The 15,621-nt window shown below is 45.5% G+C and overlaps 1 protein-coding gene across 2 annotated transcripts in view; it reads left to right on the plus strand.

Annotated features, from left to right (window-relative positions):
- Window positions 1–15,606, plus strand: part of BMF (Bcl2 modifying factor) — a 19,694-nt gene extending 4,088 nt beyond the window's left edge. For both annotated transcript variants that reach the window (XM_009320976.1, XM_009320977.1), the window contains exon 4: window positions 12,087–15,606. In XM_009320976.1, coding sequence (XP_009319251.1) covers window positions 12,087–12,188 — 102 coding nt within the window. In that variant the 3' untranslated portion in view covers window positions 12,189–15,606. The remainder of the gene's footprint in view (window positions 1–12,086) is intronic.
- Window positions 15,607–15,621: the final 15 nt, after the last annotated feature.

Consider the following 15,621-nt stretch of genomic DNA (forward strand, 5'->3'; position numbering starts at 1 on the left):
GGCCCTTTGCTTCCCCGTGGCCTGTGGCGAGCTGCCCGCCGCGGGTGCTGCGGGGGCTCCCAGTGCCACGCACAGGACCGCAGCCAGGGCTGCCGGCCCAGGCGAGCTGCCTCTCAGCCAAGCATGTGGGAGAGTTAGTAAACAAAAGCGTCCGCCTGCGCTACCCGACAACGGCGCAGCCAGCAGAGGAGGAGCTCTGCTGTCTTTGTTTGAACTGGAAGAGCAACAAGTTGTAAAGGAGGGGGGGAGAGCCGTTCAGCCATTTAATTTTGAAAACAAAACGGAAAAAAACCCAACCCGAAAACTTAACCCGAGGACGGAATAGTTCAGCCAGTGGTTCTCCACAGCCTGACCCTGGGATAGGCCTTGGCATTTGGATCTGTTAAGGGATTCTTTCTTGTTTGTCAGGAAAACTGAGTGCTGAGCCACATATTAGTGTCCAAGGCACTGTTCCCCGTGGAGTGTTTTGTTGTCATGCCCAATCCTTTCCCTCCCATCCCTGCATGGAGGATTTCCTTTGGCTTTTTGCACAGATCTCCTATGCAGAAGCCCCTCTGTCCTGTGTGCAATGACCCTTCCCAGCCTGTTGCTGAAGAAGCAAGCAGTCTGCCCCTGGAGACACGTGAACTGGTTCACAATGTGTTGTGGTTTGGAAGGGGCAGTCTCTGAGACGTGGAAAACTGGGCTGTCGTTTATCTTGCTGTGAAACTAGTCCCTGATTTGGATGCCCCATTCCAGCTTGTCTCAAACATTTGGTCAAAACCAACTTTCCAGAGTGGTGTCTTGAATCAGATTTAGAATACCACAAAGTTAGTCACACCAGTGTGGTCTTGTGAAGTCTTGAGAGAGAGCAAGCCTGGTTTTCAACAAGCTGTGCCTCTTTTTGGAGTCTACAAAACGTCTTATCTGTGAACATGTGAAAAGAAAACATATGTGCCCTTTCAGTGGGAGTTAGGAAAGGCTTTCAGTATTGGAGTAGTGCATCCAGCTAACTCAAGAGTTGCCCTCTCATGGCTCTTGAGTTCTGCGAAATTCTCCAGCAGTTCAAGTATGGCTCCCATTCTGCTGCTGCAGCAGCAAGGCTGTGTTGACACAAAGGCCGCTGGTTAGTGTACGTCCCTGGCTGAGAAAGGAACAGAGCAGGCAATAGCTGCTGAGGCTGACGTCACTGAGTTGTCATTGGACTCAGCTGCGTGCACGGTCTAACCCCATCCCACACTGGGAACCCTGGAGAGTCACTGTTATCTCTTCCCTGGGCTCCCGGAGCTATGTGGTATTTATTCTGTGGTTCTTGGCTATACAAAAGATTTTTGGGTATGCATCTCATAAGAATAAGAAAGTTGGCCACACCTATGCTTGCTTTTGGCATGTACACCATTGTCAGGGTTTCATTTCCTATTAATATATTAAACAGAATACAGTGGTTTAAAACCTGGCTTTTTCATCCTTAGAACAGTGCTAGAGCAATAACGCAACATTCCCTAGCACTCTGCGGCTTTCATCTCCTTATGATGCTGAATTTATTATAGGAAGGACTTGAGCAACGCTCTGTGTTCCTAAGCAGCAGAGCCTGCTACAGGTTGATCCAGTTTGCAGAGGGCTCTGCGGAATGACATGCAAGAGCCATCTATGTTTTCTCAAGCTCTTTAGTACCTCTTACCTGTCTGAGGCTGTGTAGCTTCTGGCAACGTTCCCTCTGTTGTGCTTTTCTCACCCCGCCCCTGGAAAACAAAGGTAGAGCCAAGCCATGCTTTCTGCAGGAGAACCCAGTACCTGCCACCTCCTTCTTAGTTTGGAGCAAGTGTGCCTTTGCCATGGGATCTGTGAACTGTTTGCTGTAGCCTAGCCTGTGGCTGAGCTTAAAGAGTGCACTCTGAGGTTATGGAGAACAGAGCTGAGCTTAGGGGATCTGCTGGTTGGTTGGCTGGGATGCGCTGCCTGCACCCCACATGTCCAGGCCATGGCAACAAGTGTTTGGGCTCTGCTTTAGGTCCTGAGTGCACTTGAGCTCCCTCGCCTTGAGAAGGGGCTTCAACCCATGTTGAACTGACAGTGTATTTCATGACATGATGCGCTGCTAGATGGGATGGGAGTAGACAACCAGGGATGGCGGCAGCAGCAGCGTAAAGCCGCCCCATAGGAGCATGGGGTTATACAAGAGTGGGGTGGATGACACTGTATATCAGTATCACACCCCTTTGGTTTGACTTGCTTCATTGAGACACTGGAACGCTATGGCTTTTTCCAAATAAAATAACTCTTTCTAAGCAGGCTGCAGCTTTGAGGAGACTGCTTTTATCGCATCTCTTCTTCATGGTGATAAGATCACTTCACAGGGGATAAAATTGTCTCTTTAAGAGCCAAGGAGTGGTAGCCTTGAACAGTTCTGGGCTCGGGTCCAAGCAGAGCCACTGACTTGCTGTATGACCTCAGACAAGTCTCTTGACCTCCTTGTGCTTCAGTCAACCCATCTGGAAAGCTCGGTTTAAAAAAAACTGAGCCTCAATGAGAACCAGATGCTGAATCAGAGCTGAGCTTTCTTGAGTAAATAAGTGCATTACAAACAACAACAAAGCCCCTTTCCAACACATCAGGAATCCTGCAGTTGATTTAGATATGCTGACCATGCTCAAAAAGCCTCCGTGGATCTAGCTATAGAAAACTTTGTTTCTCTGAATGCCCCAATTGGTTCAGCAAGTAACTCTCTCGCCGTCACTGCAGTGGGCTTGAGCAGCCTGTGGAGCCTGAGTGCCTGCATCCGCACTGGCTGTGGACAGATGGCATGTACCTGTTTGCCTCAAGTTAATGACACCGAAAATGTCCAGGAGGAAATGTTGTTTTCCTTTGAAAGTGAAACTTGTTCCGTTTTGCATATTTTTTCCCCTCTGTCTCTCATGAGAGTTATCGAGGCCTCCTCTGAGACACTTCTGCTTATGCAACAGGGAGCCCATGTCTCTTGTCGGAAACTTATCGGCGTGAGAGAGTGGGCGCACAGTGCTACATGTGCATCATTTATCTCAAACTCCATCAGGCTTTTCTCCATCGTTTATTGAGGACACTCAGGGAATTTTTTAACAGTTGCTTTTTTAACTGGAATTGTTTGCAGGAAACTGTCCTTTATGATGACTTTACATTTTAGGAAAAATGTTCAGAAAAGCTTCCTAATAATGTAATGCAGGGACTTTCAAACTGTCCCGCAGGTGAGCCTGTAGCACCGGCAGCTCCATACTTTACTTGTACTTGCACTTGCAGTCTCTTTGAGACTTGGGGTAAGTGCTTTCATTCATTTGTTTCCCAAGTAGCTCAGTATGTTTCAGGATCTTCTCTGCTGGCTAGTGCTTGCTGGTCCCTCCTGCTACTGTGTGAAGCAGTGGGTGTCCTCTTCAGCTCTGCTGTCTGTGGATTGCCCGTCGGTGCAGGACTTGAATTTCCAGCTGAGGATGCAGGAGCATGGTGAGGGAGAGTGCCAGGTGGAGAACTCCTGAAGTGGGTGAGCCTGGTTTAGAGGGCAGGGGGTAGGGTGGATATGAGGTTGGGAAGATTAAGGTGTAAAGCAAAGTTCTTGCAGGGCTATGGAATTGGGACCCTAGGCTTGAGGAAAGGAGGGTGCCATAGGGGGGAGGAGGAGTTCCCACAGTCAGTGGAGCCAGGAACTTGATATGAGGAAGTGGAGACAGATTTTTTTGCTTAATGTTGTTAGCTTTTTTCCATTTTGACAAATGACAATGAAGGAAGAGGTGGGCTTGGAAGTGCAGCTTCCCCTATGCATACAAATGACAGCAACCTGTTGCCCCTTGCCTAGGACCTGTTCTGAAATCCTGCTGCCTGTGGAGCTGATTACTTAACATTTAGGTTAACAGAAACTTGCTGGACCCTTTCACATCTGATCCGAAATTATATTCTTTGGTATGTTAAGAAAAGAAACTGAGAACAAGAACATAGTTATGCCACTGTATAAATCCGTGTTTCTTCCATATCTTGAATGTTACCTACAGTTCTCGTTTCCTTCTTCCAAAAATGATACAGCAGAACTGGAAAAGTTTCAGAGAAAGGCAAGAAGGATGATGAAACTTCCATATGAAAAATGAAAAAATGGGCTAGGACTGCTAAGTCTAAAAAAGACACAAAGCAAAGGGGTAGCAATATTAAACAGAAATCAAAAGTGACAGGAAAGAGATGGATAGACTAATTTCTCCCAGTACAAGAACTAGGCAAAATCAAGTCAAGCTAGTAGGAGCCAGCTCAAAGTAAATGAGGTAGTTTTTCATGCAATAGGTGGCTCTGTGGAACTCCTTGTCAAGGCATATTGTGCATCCCAGCACTTTATCTGAGTTCAAGGGGAATCGGGACAAGTTTATGGCCATTGAAGGAGACATTAAATAAACAGAAACCAGATCTGATTCAGGAAGTCCTAAGCTCAAACTAGTTAGATGCTGAAAGAGTATTAGGGGGAGCTATTGCATGTACTTGCCCTCTTTGCTTTTGCTCGGGCAGCCATGTAAGGCTGCTGTTGGCGGCTGGGCTATGCGAACTCTTGATGCGACAGTCACATACAACCATTGTATATCAGTTTAATAAAACCACAAAACTCTTGCAGCAGCCTAATCTATCCTTCTCTATGCTTTCAGCTGAAAAAGATTTAAATATATTATGGTTTTGTTCCTGCTTAAAATAGGGGATAATGTTAAAAAGCAAAACTTCCTGCTTAGCTCTGGTAGAGGAAGTGGGCAGAGGATAAGGGAGCCCGGTGGCAGGAGAGCACTGCGAGCTCTGTGCAACGGCCCGCTGTGAATCCTTCACCCCGCCGGACACGGGACTGCAGTGTCTTAAGGCAGTGGGGCTACAAGCTCAAAATATCAAGATCGCCCACATTAAAGAACACAAAATAATTCTTTGGGACAGTACAAGTGACTTGTTTTACAGTATTTCTAACATCACCTGCAGTATCGGTGTATGATTTAAATAGCGTTCAGTGCTGCTGCTGCTCATGTACAACCCCAATGGTCTCTGTAGGCTTTTCTGCATTTCCTCGGCTTTTGCAGCACCATGGTGGCTGTGAGTGGTAATGTGCTTTCTGCTTGTAGCAGTGTGACAGCTGAGAAATTATTTTTCAATTAAGAAATAATTGCGGTAATATCCCACTTCTTTTTTAGTGTGGGAGACTAGGAAATGCAGGTTATAACTTGTCTGAGATCATGCAGGGATCGCTGATTGGAACCCAGTTGTTCTGCCTCCAGTCCTCCACCTAGGTTGGTTGATCTTATTAAGATACTGCCATCTCTGAGGGGGATGATGAGATGTTTGGACTGATTATTTATGGTGAGGAGTGTGCATGTTTGTATTTTACTCAATGAAATTTTATGGTGGAAAGGCAGGAAAGCAAGCGCCCAACTGCAGAGTCCTCCTTTGTTTCAAGCCATTGAGGAGGAATGTCCTGCTAGCCTTTTATAGTCTCTGTTTGGGTTTTTTTTTTTTTTGTTTCTCCTTGGTAGCTACCCTCACCAATGGCAAAGGAATCCGAGGACTGTACCACAGCAGAAAGAATAGTGATCTAAAAATAAAAGCAGTGAGGCAACTTCTGTTAACCCCAATTAGTTTTTTTCTGATGTAGCGCCTGACAAGACGCTGGCGATGGGGGACTGCAGCCACCCGCCGAGGAGAGCCCCCGAAGGGCGCGCGGACTCCGGCCAGCGAGGAGGAGCGGGCTGAGAGGGCTGTGCGTGAGAGCCGCTCTGCCAGGCAGTGTTTGCGCTGTGGCTGCTGTGTTTATATCGCTCTCTAAATTTAGCCTCTGAGTCATCAGAACTGCAGACGAGAGGCTGCTCTGCCCGCAGGCTCCAGCGCTGCACCTGCCCGCCCGCCTGCCTGCCTGCAGGCTCCCCTCGCAGCAGGGCAGCGTCGTATCCAGGCCAGGGCCCCGTGGGGCCCCCCCACCCCTTGTCCCCCCGCCAGAATATTTTCCTGCAAAAATTTGCAAAGTGTTATTTTAACCAAAACCCTGAGGTACGCTTTAATCAGTAGGGGGTGTCTCCCGTGCACCAAGCAGTTTCGGGAGCACCTCCCTCCTTCTGGTGGTGAGGGAATCAATGCAAAATAAAGGTCAGTCCGTCCCACAGCCTGTGCAGGTTAGGTGATAAACAGGGTAAGCTGTGAAATAGCTCTGTCAGTTCGCACTCAGGGTCTGAATGAATAAACCTGCCTGTGCTTGCTGCCTGCAGCTGTGGCTGTGGGAGGGGGTGTCTTCTCCCAGGCACGGAGGCGAGGTCTGGGGGTCTCTTCCCCCCCCCCAGCATGGGGGTGAATGCCCCTCCAGACCCCGTGCCACAGGTAGAGAAGCGGTATCAGGTGCAGCTCTATGGAAATGCAAGACCCTTATTTACTGTATTTATGGAAAATAAGCCGTTGTGCCCCCCGGGGGTGCAGGAGGGGAAGGCTGGGGGCCTGGGAACGAGGGGGCCGGGGGTTGCCCTTCCCAAGTTGCCGTCGGCTGGCTGTTGCCATGGCGTCTGTCTGCTTCCCCTTCCTGCCCGCTCTGGAGAGGAAGGCGCGAGTGGCTGCATGTTTGTTTTTGAGCTACAAGAAAGTTGAGAAAGGGCTCACCTGCGCAGCTGTGCCTGCAGCAGGTTTGGGGCAATGAACGTCACTGCTCGGACCAGTGCCTTGGCAGCGGTCAGTGCCGTCCCCCTTGCTTGGGCTGGGCAGCCCGTAAATGGGTTTTGGGGGTCTCCTGCACCCCACATCCCTCCTGCTGTGCCCGCTCCTGTACATCCTCTCTCCATAAACACGCATGTTGCTTATCTTGCTTCGCAAAGCCTGATGGAGGCTTTGAGAAAGGAAGCAGTACTTGAGATGACGCCTCCCTCTACCACAAGTTTAGCCCTGCGTAAGAGAGCCACGGGGTTTGCAAGCCAGAAGGACGCAGATCCCCGAGGAAGATCCTCATCCTCCTCTCTGTGTCATCATGAGAAATTGTGCCGCTAAGCTCCTCTGTCAGTTTTTCTCTGTTACTGTCTCCTTTTTTTTTCCGGCTGCTTTTACACATGCATTATTCTTTGGTCATTAGGAATCACAGCTGGAAAGATTTGTATTTGACTTCCATTGGCCTGCGTTTCTCTCTCCAGCGGGGGACATCTTCTGTAACCTCTGTTGCCTTGGGGACTGTGACTTTCTAGTCTTTCTAAGCTAAAGCATATTTTGTGGTAGCACAATATGCCTCCAGCCACCTGGCAGCCAAAACAGCCTTCAGCGATGAGTCAGCAACTGCTCCCGGTGTGCAAGTATTTTTGTTTTCAGTGAATAAATAAAATCCCAACAACTTATTGCTAATACTTGTATTAGTCATTAAAGGAAGAATGATGTTTTTATGCACACATATGCCATTATTCTTCTTTTGCTCTAATAGTGCCATTTATGGCCATATTTTAATCCTTCTAGTTAAGCTGGGATCAGAATTTGACCCTTAGCTATCTGGAAGCCATGAAGCAAAGTCAGAAGTTGCCCATGAGATCAAGAGTGTAGACAGGTGTACCCTTCTGTATATGCGATAGGAATGTACCAGACCCACATATGACATGTATATGATTAACATAGTCTTTATTTTTTTAAGGAGGGATATTAATGGCACGTATGTATCAGGTGGAAAAGTGAATACTATTCATCTGTTAAACATTTATGCTCAAGGGTTCAAGGAGCTATGTCAGAGGGACAACATTTTCTTTGAGGTGTATTACCTGTCCTGATGGCCCCTCGATCACCCCGTGCAAGGGCTTGGTAGGAGTAAAAAGCTTTTGACGTCTGGGGTGCTATTTGACAGATATATATCTGTATGCTTACAGCGTGAAACATGTATTAGGAATTAATTATGGGGAGGGAATAAATGTTGGGTCAATCATGTCCCTCTTTCATTTGCTTCCAGTAAAAGTCTTGCTGGTTTTTTGTGTTTGTCTACCAGTATTCTGGCTTTTGGTTCAGCCCAGTTCATGGATAGGCTTCACTAATGTACTGTTGCTGCAGAGGACACTTTTCCTGTAAAATGGCCTTTCCCTGTGAGTCATTGAAGCATTCATGCTAACGCCTCAGACAGACAGTCTCGTAAGGATATCCCCTTTAAAAAGCAGCAGCTGCAGTAGGAAATGTTTTTATGTGTTTCCAGCTTTGTGTTGACTTACTGTATTCACAAGACTAGTCTTCTTTAGTTACAGTTAGTATGGAGGGCAAAAGGGACTTCTTTCCATCTTCAGAAAGGAGCTTCAAAATGCTCGTGTTGCTACCACATGGAGGTGGCAAAGTGTTCATCCCTGATACGTTTGTGCAGTAGTGGCTCTGAGGATTGAATTGTTATGATGAGGGACAAACCAGCATAGGGAAGCTTAGGAAATTATAAACCTGTGCCACCATAGTTATGAGTCTTAGAAGACTGTAAGAATTGACTTGAAATGTATCACATCTGAAAAAATGAGATGCCAAACTCGTGGAGTCACTTTCCTGGGTTTTCTGTCCTTCCTGGCAGCTAAATTATACCACACAAAAACCCCTCAGTCCTGAAATATTTGACTATTTTGGTCTTGGCAGAGACATATCTAGGGAAAAGCTACTGAAACTTGTGAAAAGGACATTTTTTAGACTGTGACGGTTCTTTCCATAAATTGTTTATTCTATCTGTATTGCAAAGAATATCTGCCATTTCCATTCTGTGGCTCTTGTCCCATGCTGAATTAGTACCACGGAAAGCAGATCAGCCCAGAAGTGAGGCCATAACTGTAAACCCCGTTAGCTAGGCTTGCTGCTGAAGGAGCAAGCAGTCCCAGCGTGCTCCTCTTCTCAGGTCACCTTTCTGTTGTGCTGGCATAAGCGTCAGCTTGACTACATGATGCCGTGGATCAGATGGATTAGGATGACCTGATCAACAGTAAAGACAGCTTCTTTATCAGATTGGTTCTGGCCTTGATCATTGTCCTGCTCTAGTTCACTTTCCTGCACTAGTGTGAAGAGAGGACAGTGTGAGTGGGCTGCTTCAGTATGCAAGCCAGGGAAAGTGTGTGTGGGACTACGCCACCGTGGAAGGAAATGCTAGCTGAATACAGACCCAGGGATATGCAAGCCCTAGGTCTAGGAATAAAACCTGGAAAGCTGCCCTCGGCCTAGTGTTCTATTTTTTCACTTCAAAACAAAATTAATGGTGTCAACGTCCTTCATAAAGTGATTTGAGATCTTATGCTTTTTATAAGCGGGGGGAACAAGGGTGAAATAATTCCTATGCTGCTCTTCCATGGAAATCTCCTTGAGTGTCTTAGGCAAACAGCAGGAAACATTTTTAACTGGAGAAGGACAAAAATGCTGTACCAAAAAAGTGGCTGCAAGAGGCAGTGAAATACAATAGAGAATGAACTAAAAAGAATTACAGTTTTTCTCAGTATTTGTGATGCCACATCCCACTGGTTCTCTTGCAGGTCTGTAACCCTCCTGAAAGTAGAGATCAAAAACTCTTATTTACCAAATAAAAACAAAACCCAATACTTTCCTCAAAAAGCTCCCCCACCTTCAAAAAAAAACAAAAAGGGAGGAGGATGAGCTCAGTCCTTCCACTGTTTTTCCCTGAACATGGCCCCTTTACCTCTCACAGCAAAGAACAAGTAATCCTTTTCTTCTGAGGTGGCATTTAAAACTTAAAGAGGAGACAGAATATTTAGAAACATGTTATGTTGTGTGAGAAGCCCAAAGCGGCCTCCTACATGAAGCAGGACATTAATATGGGGATTCTTACTTGTAATTTGTACTCCTGACAGTGTGGAATAGTTGAAATTGCACATACCAGATCAGCACACCTCCTCTTGTCTGCCTCCAAATTAACCTGGTTTATAAAATTCCATGAGAGCTTCCATTAAAGAGGGTCCACCAGTGAGGCTGAGATATATTTCAAGTTTAGGATTTTGATACCAATTTTTAAACATCCTTTTGCATTTCCCATACTAAGTCTCTATAAGACATTCTTTACCCTCTTGGCTGGCAATAGAATAAAATAATCTGCGAAAGCAGATTGTCTTCAGAGCATCTATAGTATGTTTGTCCACCGTACTCTCCTAGCATAGTTCCCTACTTGTGGAAACTGCAGAAGGCGGCATTGTGCTTGCATGCCACTTCATTGACATGCTACCCGAAGATCTCTGTTTAAGGAGCAGTCCACTTAAACTGTAATAGCTTGATAAAAGCATGGTATCTGGATGTCACCGGGACATGGTGGTTCCATGTGCATGTTCAAGCAGGTTTGGGAGTGTGCCTCTATGGAGGAGGGTGAGAAGAATCTCTGGAGTTTGATGAGGAAGGACAAGCCTGGTCAAACCGAGAGGCGAGTAACAAAACAAAAAACATCTTGCTTTTTGAAACCAAATTAGGTTTTTGTAACCCAGCCCTAGGGAATAGTTTATAAAAGATTGTTTTCACCTGTAAACCTAGCAATGCTGGACAATCAGTACGGACTGAACCCAGGGCTGGTTACTTTGAAATAAATGATACCGGGCTCTAGAGTCGCTGTCTGTGGGTTATGCTGCAAACACAGTGGTGTTGAAATGTGTGATGGGATCTGTGTGAACTCTTCTAAATCCAGGAGACAACTGTTAAGTCTTGAGGGTAAGAAGAATGACCCACTGCTAAGATGCGAGATGAACAGAGGTTTTCCGAAGCCTGTTTTGTATGTACTTGTGATTCAAATGGCACAGATCTACTCCCGCTGAAATACGAACATAATTTAATGACTATCTGGGAGGGCTTTGAAGAGCTGTTTATTGACACATCTCCAATACACCAAGTCCAGTTGCAGCTCTCTCTTATTTGTGATTACGTAAAGAATGCCTTGTAACCGTGTTGTTCTGCCCTGTTGGGCTAATCTGAGTTGAAACATCTTGTTCATATAATGTGCTTCAGTGCTCTTTTATGAACTCCTGTGTACTGAGGCAAAGTTGTTGGAAGCCAGTCTTCTGTTTCCTTGTCTGCTGGGGATTGGGGGTGGGGGGAGAGGTTGGGGCTGGTTTGTTTTGTTTTCCAGAAATGATCAGTCCTGCTTAGCAAATATGGAATTCTGGATGAGAAAACAAAGACTGACTTCTAATAGAGGGTCGGTTATTGAGGTGAAATAGTATCCCAGGCTGGGCAATGTAAAGAGAAACCCACCTGTTTGTATGAGATGCCATTAAAGTGCGGGAAGGTGGGGGTATAATCGGAGCCATTTTTGCAGGAGTGATTACATATAACAAAAGAAGGAACAGTGTCCCTGCCCCAAAGCTGCATTATATAGTCTGATGTCCCCCTGAAACTCAACTCCCATGTTTCTTCCTTGACAATGGGACCTGAAATAACCTCTTGGTTTTGGTTTTTTGTGTGTTTTCAAGTATGTTCTTGCTTAAGGTTTAATTGGCTCCAGTCAGTAGGAAAGGGCTCCAAGGCTGATTATTTATGGCTTACTGTCAAAAGTGGCTATAAAAAGGGCAGTATTATCTTGGAGATGCTGGGAAGGAAAATGTGGTGGGGGGAGGGTGGGGGAGTGTGTGTGTGCACGAATGTGTTTTCTTGTACTAGATGAAATCAGAGTTTTGCTGTCTCAGCAGTGTGGTTTAAATTGAAGATTAACCCTTTGACCTTCACGGTGTCAAATCACTTACAGATGGATCACCAGTTATATTTTTTTCTTTTTTTTTACTTTTGGGGTGAAGGGGGGGTTTTTTTTAAAAAAAAAAAAAAAGGTTGTTTGTTCATGCAGCTGGGGCTTTTGAAAGGCTCAGAAGCCAATCTGATTAAAAACAGCACTTGGCTAAACTCTGCAAAATCCTACAAGCAAAAAAAAAAGTTTAATCCTCTTGTGCACAATGCATAAAGGGTCTGCTCTTTTCTTTTTGTAATGTTAGAGCTACAATTATTTCTGGAGAACTTATCATTTCCCTCTCTCCCCTCATCCCTTGCTGCACCCCCTTGTTATGCTGATGGGATTAAAGTGTCTGCTCTTGAAAAGTGTAACTGAGTTGTTATTGGAAAAGAGAAGTGGTATGTTGCAATTTTAGAAATATAAATAACCTTGCTTCAACTGTTCTCTACAGCATCAGCAGAACAGAAATCAAGTGTGGTGGCAGCTTTTTCTCTTCCTACACAACTTGGCCTTAAACGCGGAGGCGAACAGGAACCACACTGGGCAGAGGTGAGCTTCGCCCGCCTGTTTCAGGCCGCATCCAGTCTGCAGGGAGCACTGAACAAACACTGGTTCGGGGGCGAGACATTGCACACCGCCGGCCGGATGTGAGGACTCTGAATTTCTGATACTCGTCTTCAAGTTTGGGGGTTTTTACGGACTCTTCTTTGCTGCTGCCTGCCTCGCGGGGCAGGGAGCTCTTGTCCAACACTGTCGAAGGAAAGCCAGAATGTGGGTGTGTTTGGTAAAGCTTGCTGCTGGTTCCCCGCGCCGGTGACCTCTGTGCAAGGGAGGCAGGTATTAGACTAACAGCTTCCTCTGCCCTGTGTGTTAGTCAATGATAGAGTGCAGGAGTGTCATTTTGGCTGCTAGTTAAAAATGATGTCTGGGATTGATGACTCTAAACATACTTTGGGTATCTTCCAGAGCAGAGATGCTCGATTCCTCCACAGAGAAAGTTCTTTTTAGCAATGAAAACGTTCAAGTAGCTTATATCCATCAGGTTACTTGTTTTCTGCATGGGTTACTGTTTATTTCCTTGCGCCCTGTGTGAGACAAAATCACAAAGAAATCTGATCTCGTCAATCTTTCCATTGGGCACCAGTTGCTGCTTTCTCACATGAAGTTGTTCTTTGTCATTGCCATGAATAGAAAAAATCATTTCAGTAGAACAGTCTTAAAATTAAACCTTCCTGGGGTTGCTGGGGGCTATTAGTTTCTGCCACTGTTTGCTTCCAGTTCAGTGTTCGCAGTGCCCATGAGCCAGCGTGAAGCCAAAACCCATGGAATATGACACAAGCGTCATTCTTCTACAATGCTAATGTATATGTTTTTATTAGTTTTATGATGGGTGTTTATTTTGTTTTGTTTTTCTTTTCTCTTACTAAAATGCGGTTGGTCAGAAAGGCTTAGGTCCCAGGCATCCGATAGTTTTGCTTCAGGATTTGACAGAGAAATTAATTAGCAACTAGTCTGAGATGTACACTGTACAAGCAGTCTGCCCATTACTCTAGTATGTGATGTTTGGAGGCTGCCGTAAGCATATATTGACTAGCAGCAGTAATATTACTTCAAGGGAGATCTTCTAACAGTTCCTGGTTGGTATGCACTCAGAAGTTTGTCCGTATGACTGACACTGTTGGACCAGCACAGGGAAATTACCCTACCAAAAGGAAGTAGCCTTAAATATCGATGGCTACTTCTCTGTAGCCTTAAATATTGTTAGTTTGCAAACCCAGTGGCAACCAGGGTAAAACACGAACAGAAAAGCAATACAGACTTTATTTTTTTCAGACCGTTTCCATATTGCCACTGCAATTTGTTGTAGGTCTCAAATGATACAACCAATGTGAGGAAGAGCTGTCCAGAGAATTGCTCTTCAGTCCTGTTACAGATGTCGACTTCAGGTGTTGAGGAATTCTTCTGCTCTTGGTCCACTCTGAAAAATAAGCATTACTGTACGGGAAGAGTAGTTTACTTGCACATACGCTTTCTCCTGCACCCCTCTCTGCATATCCTTCTCTAATTCATGCTTTCTCTGGTATTTGTATAATCTCATTATTGCACTGTAGTGTCTGGTAACAATTTGCTGAACACAGTTAAATTTGGGCTTTCTCCCTCTCTCCCAGCCCCATTCTCTTGATTTGCATCCTGCTCTACTGTGGCAAAATGTGCTTTAGCTCCCTGAAAGAGGTCCCCAAGCCTTTTTCACTTTCATATATTCACAGTCACTCTCTTCTAACGTAAGGAGAGTTTATGTGAGAAAAGCTTCTTTTTCTCCTCTTATGTTCTTTTTCTAGCTAGAGCTAGAGTAATATGTTTGTCCATGATGGTTAACAATTCATATAAATGAATCTCAAGCAATATTTTGGGGGGTGGGTTTTATGGAGAGGAAGGGCGGGAGGTTTTTTTAGACGGGGGAATTGTTTTTGGTTTTGTGTTGTTTCTTTAAGCATGTGCACTACAGAGTTACCCAGAGGGATACAAGTGGTAGCTGTTGCTGACTATGCCGCAGCAGTATGGGAAGCCGCTCTCTGCCCATTTGACAGAGGCTTTCCATGCCTTGCTTTGCACAGTCTGCTTGGAGTAAACGCTGGTCATTGGAGAACGAGGACTTAAACAGGGGGGGAAAGCCTGAGGGGTAGCGCAAGCACGGACTGAACTGGGGACCCCTGAGAAGCTGGATGTTAAGGAGAAGACTCTTCAATCAGAAGCTCTTAAAGAGGCAGGAGTGGAAGTGCTGAGGCTCAGGAAGCAATGCAGCAATGCTGCCTGCCCGCACGGCATGCTCTAGGATGCGATGCTTGCGTTTTCCCACTGATTGCCAGGACCCCTTTATCAGGAACTGTCAAAGCTACATCGTAACAGCCCTGCAAACTACGAAAAATTCAGCAAGTGCATCCGACGCTTAAAAACCATCATGAGCTTTCCCCTTCCCCTCTGCCTTGACTTGACTGCCAAACAGGCCAATAAGGCCTCTTCTCTGGATGCGTAAGCTGGAAAGATAGGTCTGGTACTGGTGCTTTCTGGTGTTGCGACCCAACCAGTTTATCTAGGGTAAGACTCTTCTTAACACGGAGAAAGAAGTACCTGAAACCATTTCTCAGTCAGGCTGCCTGCCTCAATAGAGTCCTTTGGCTCAGGGAAAGACACATCTTTGCCAGTCTGTATTTCCCGGTGTAACAACAGACTTATCAAAATTGGTCATGCCAGGCTCTCAAGTTAAAATCTCCTTGAACAACAATACTTCATTGGAGACATAGAGCTAATGCTAGACAAAGGCCGACTTCCTGCAATATGTGTGTTGGTTACTGGTGCCAGAGATTTACAACCACTGATAATATATTTTAATTATATTCCATATCTGCATATCTTAGAGAAAGGAAATATGCTCTGTCAACCCAAAAGTCTTATTTTGCTTCATGTAGATTTGGAGGGGCAGACTGGTTATTCACTTAGGGAAAAATAGCTACTTCATACTTACAGTCTCACCTACTTGAGTAAATAGTGGGAAGATTTCACACATTTATTGACAAATACACAGATGCACAGCACCCATTTATTTGTCACCCATTCCATGTTAGTAAGGACTTGAGCACGCACTGAGGAGATCTTCCCCGCAGAGTAGCTATTGCAATGTGGCCACGGACATACGTCGATTGTTTGGGGAAACAGTTCCAAGGAACGTGGTTTAAGTCCTGTTGGTGAAGGAGTATGCTCAGGTTTTTAGATATTAGTTTGTCTTGGTGAAAGGAATGGGACGCTGTTTCTCTCTGTGTTGTAAAACTACAATCTAACAATTTAGAAAGAACAGTCGGATCTTTCTCCTAAAACAAATTCCTATTTTTAATGAGCAGTTCTTAAGAAGAGCTTGAGCTGCTGCTGATGGTACCAGCAGCCTTGAAGTATCTTGCTTGCCTTCCCCAGATCTCCAGAACAGCTTCAGA

Source organism: Pygoscelis adeliae, unplaced genomic scaffold (genome assembly GCF_000699105.1).
Source record: "Pygoscelis adeliae isolate BGI_AS28 unplaced genomic scaffold, ASM69910v1 Scaffold3, whole genome shotgun sequence".
NCBI lineage: Eukaryota > Metazoa > Chordata > Aves > Sphenisciformes > Spheniscidae > Pygoscelis > Pygoscelis adeliae.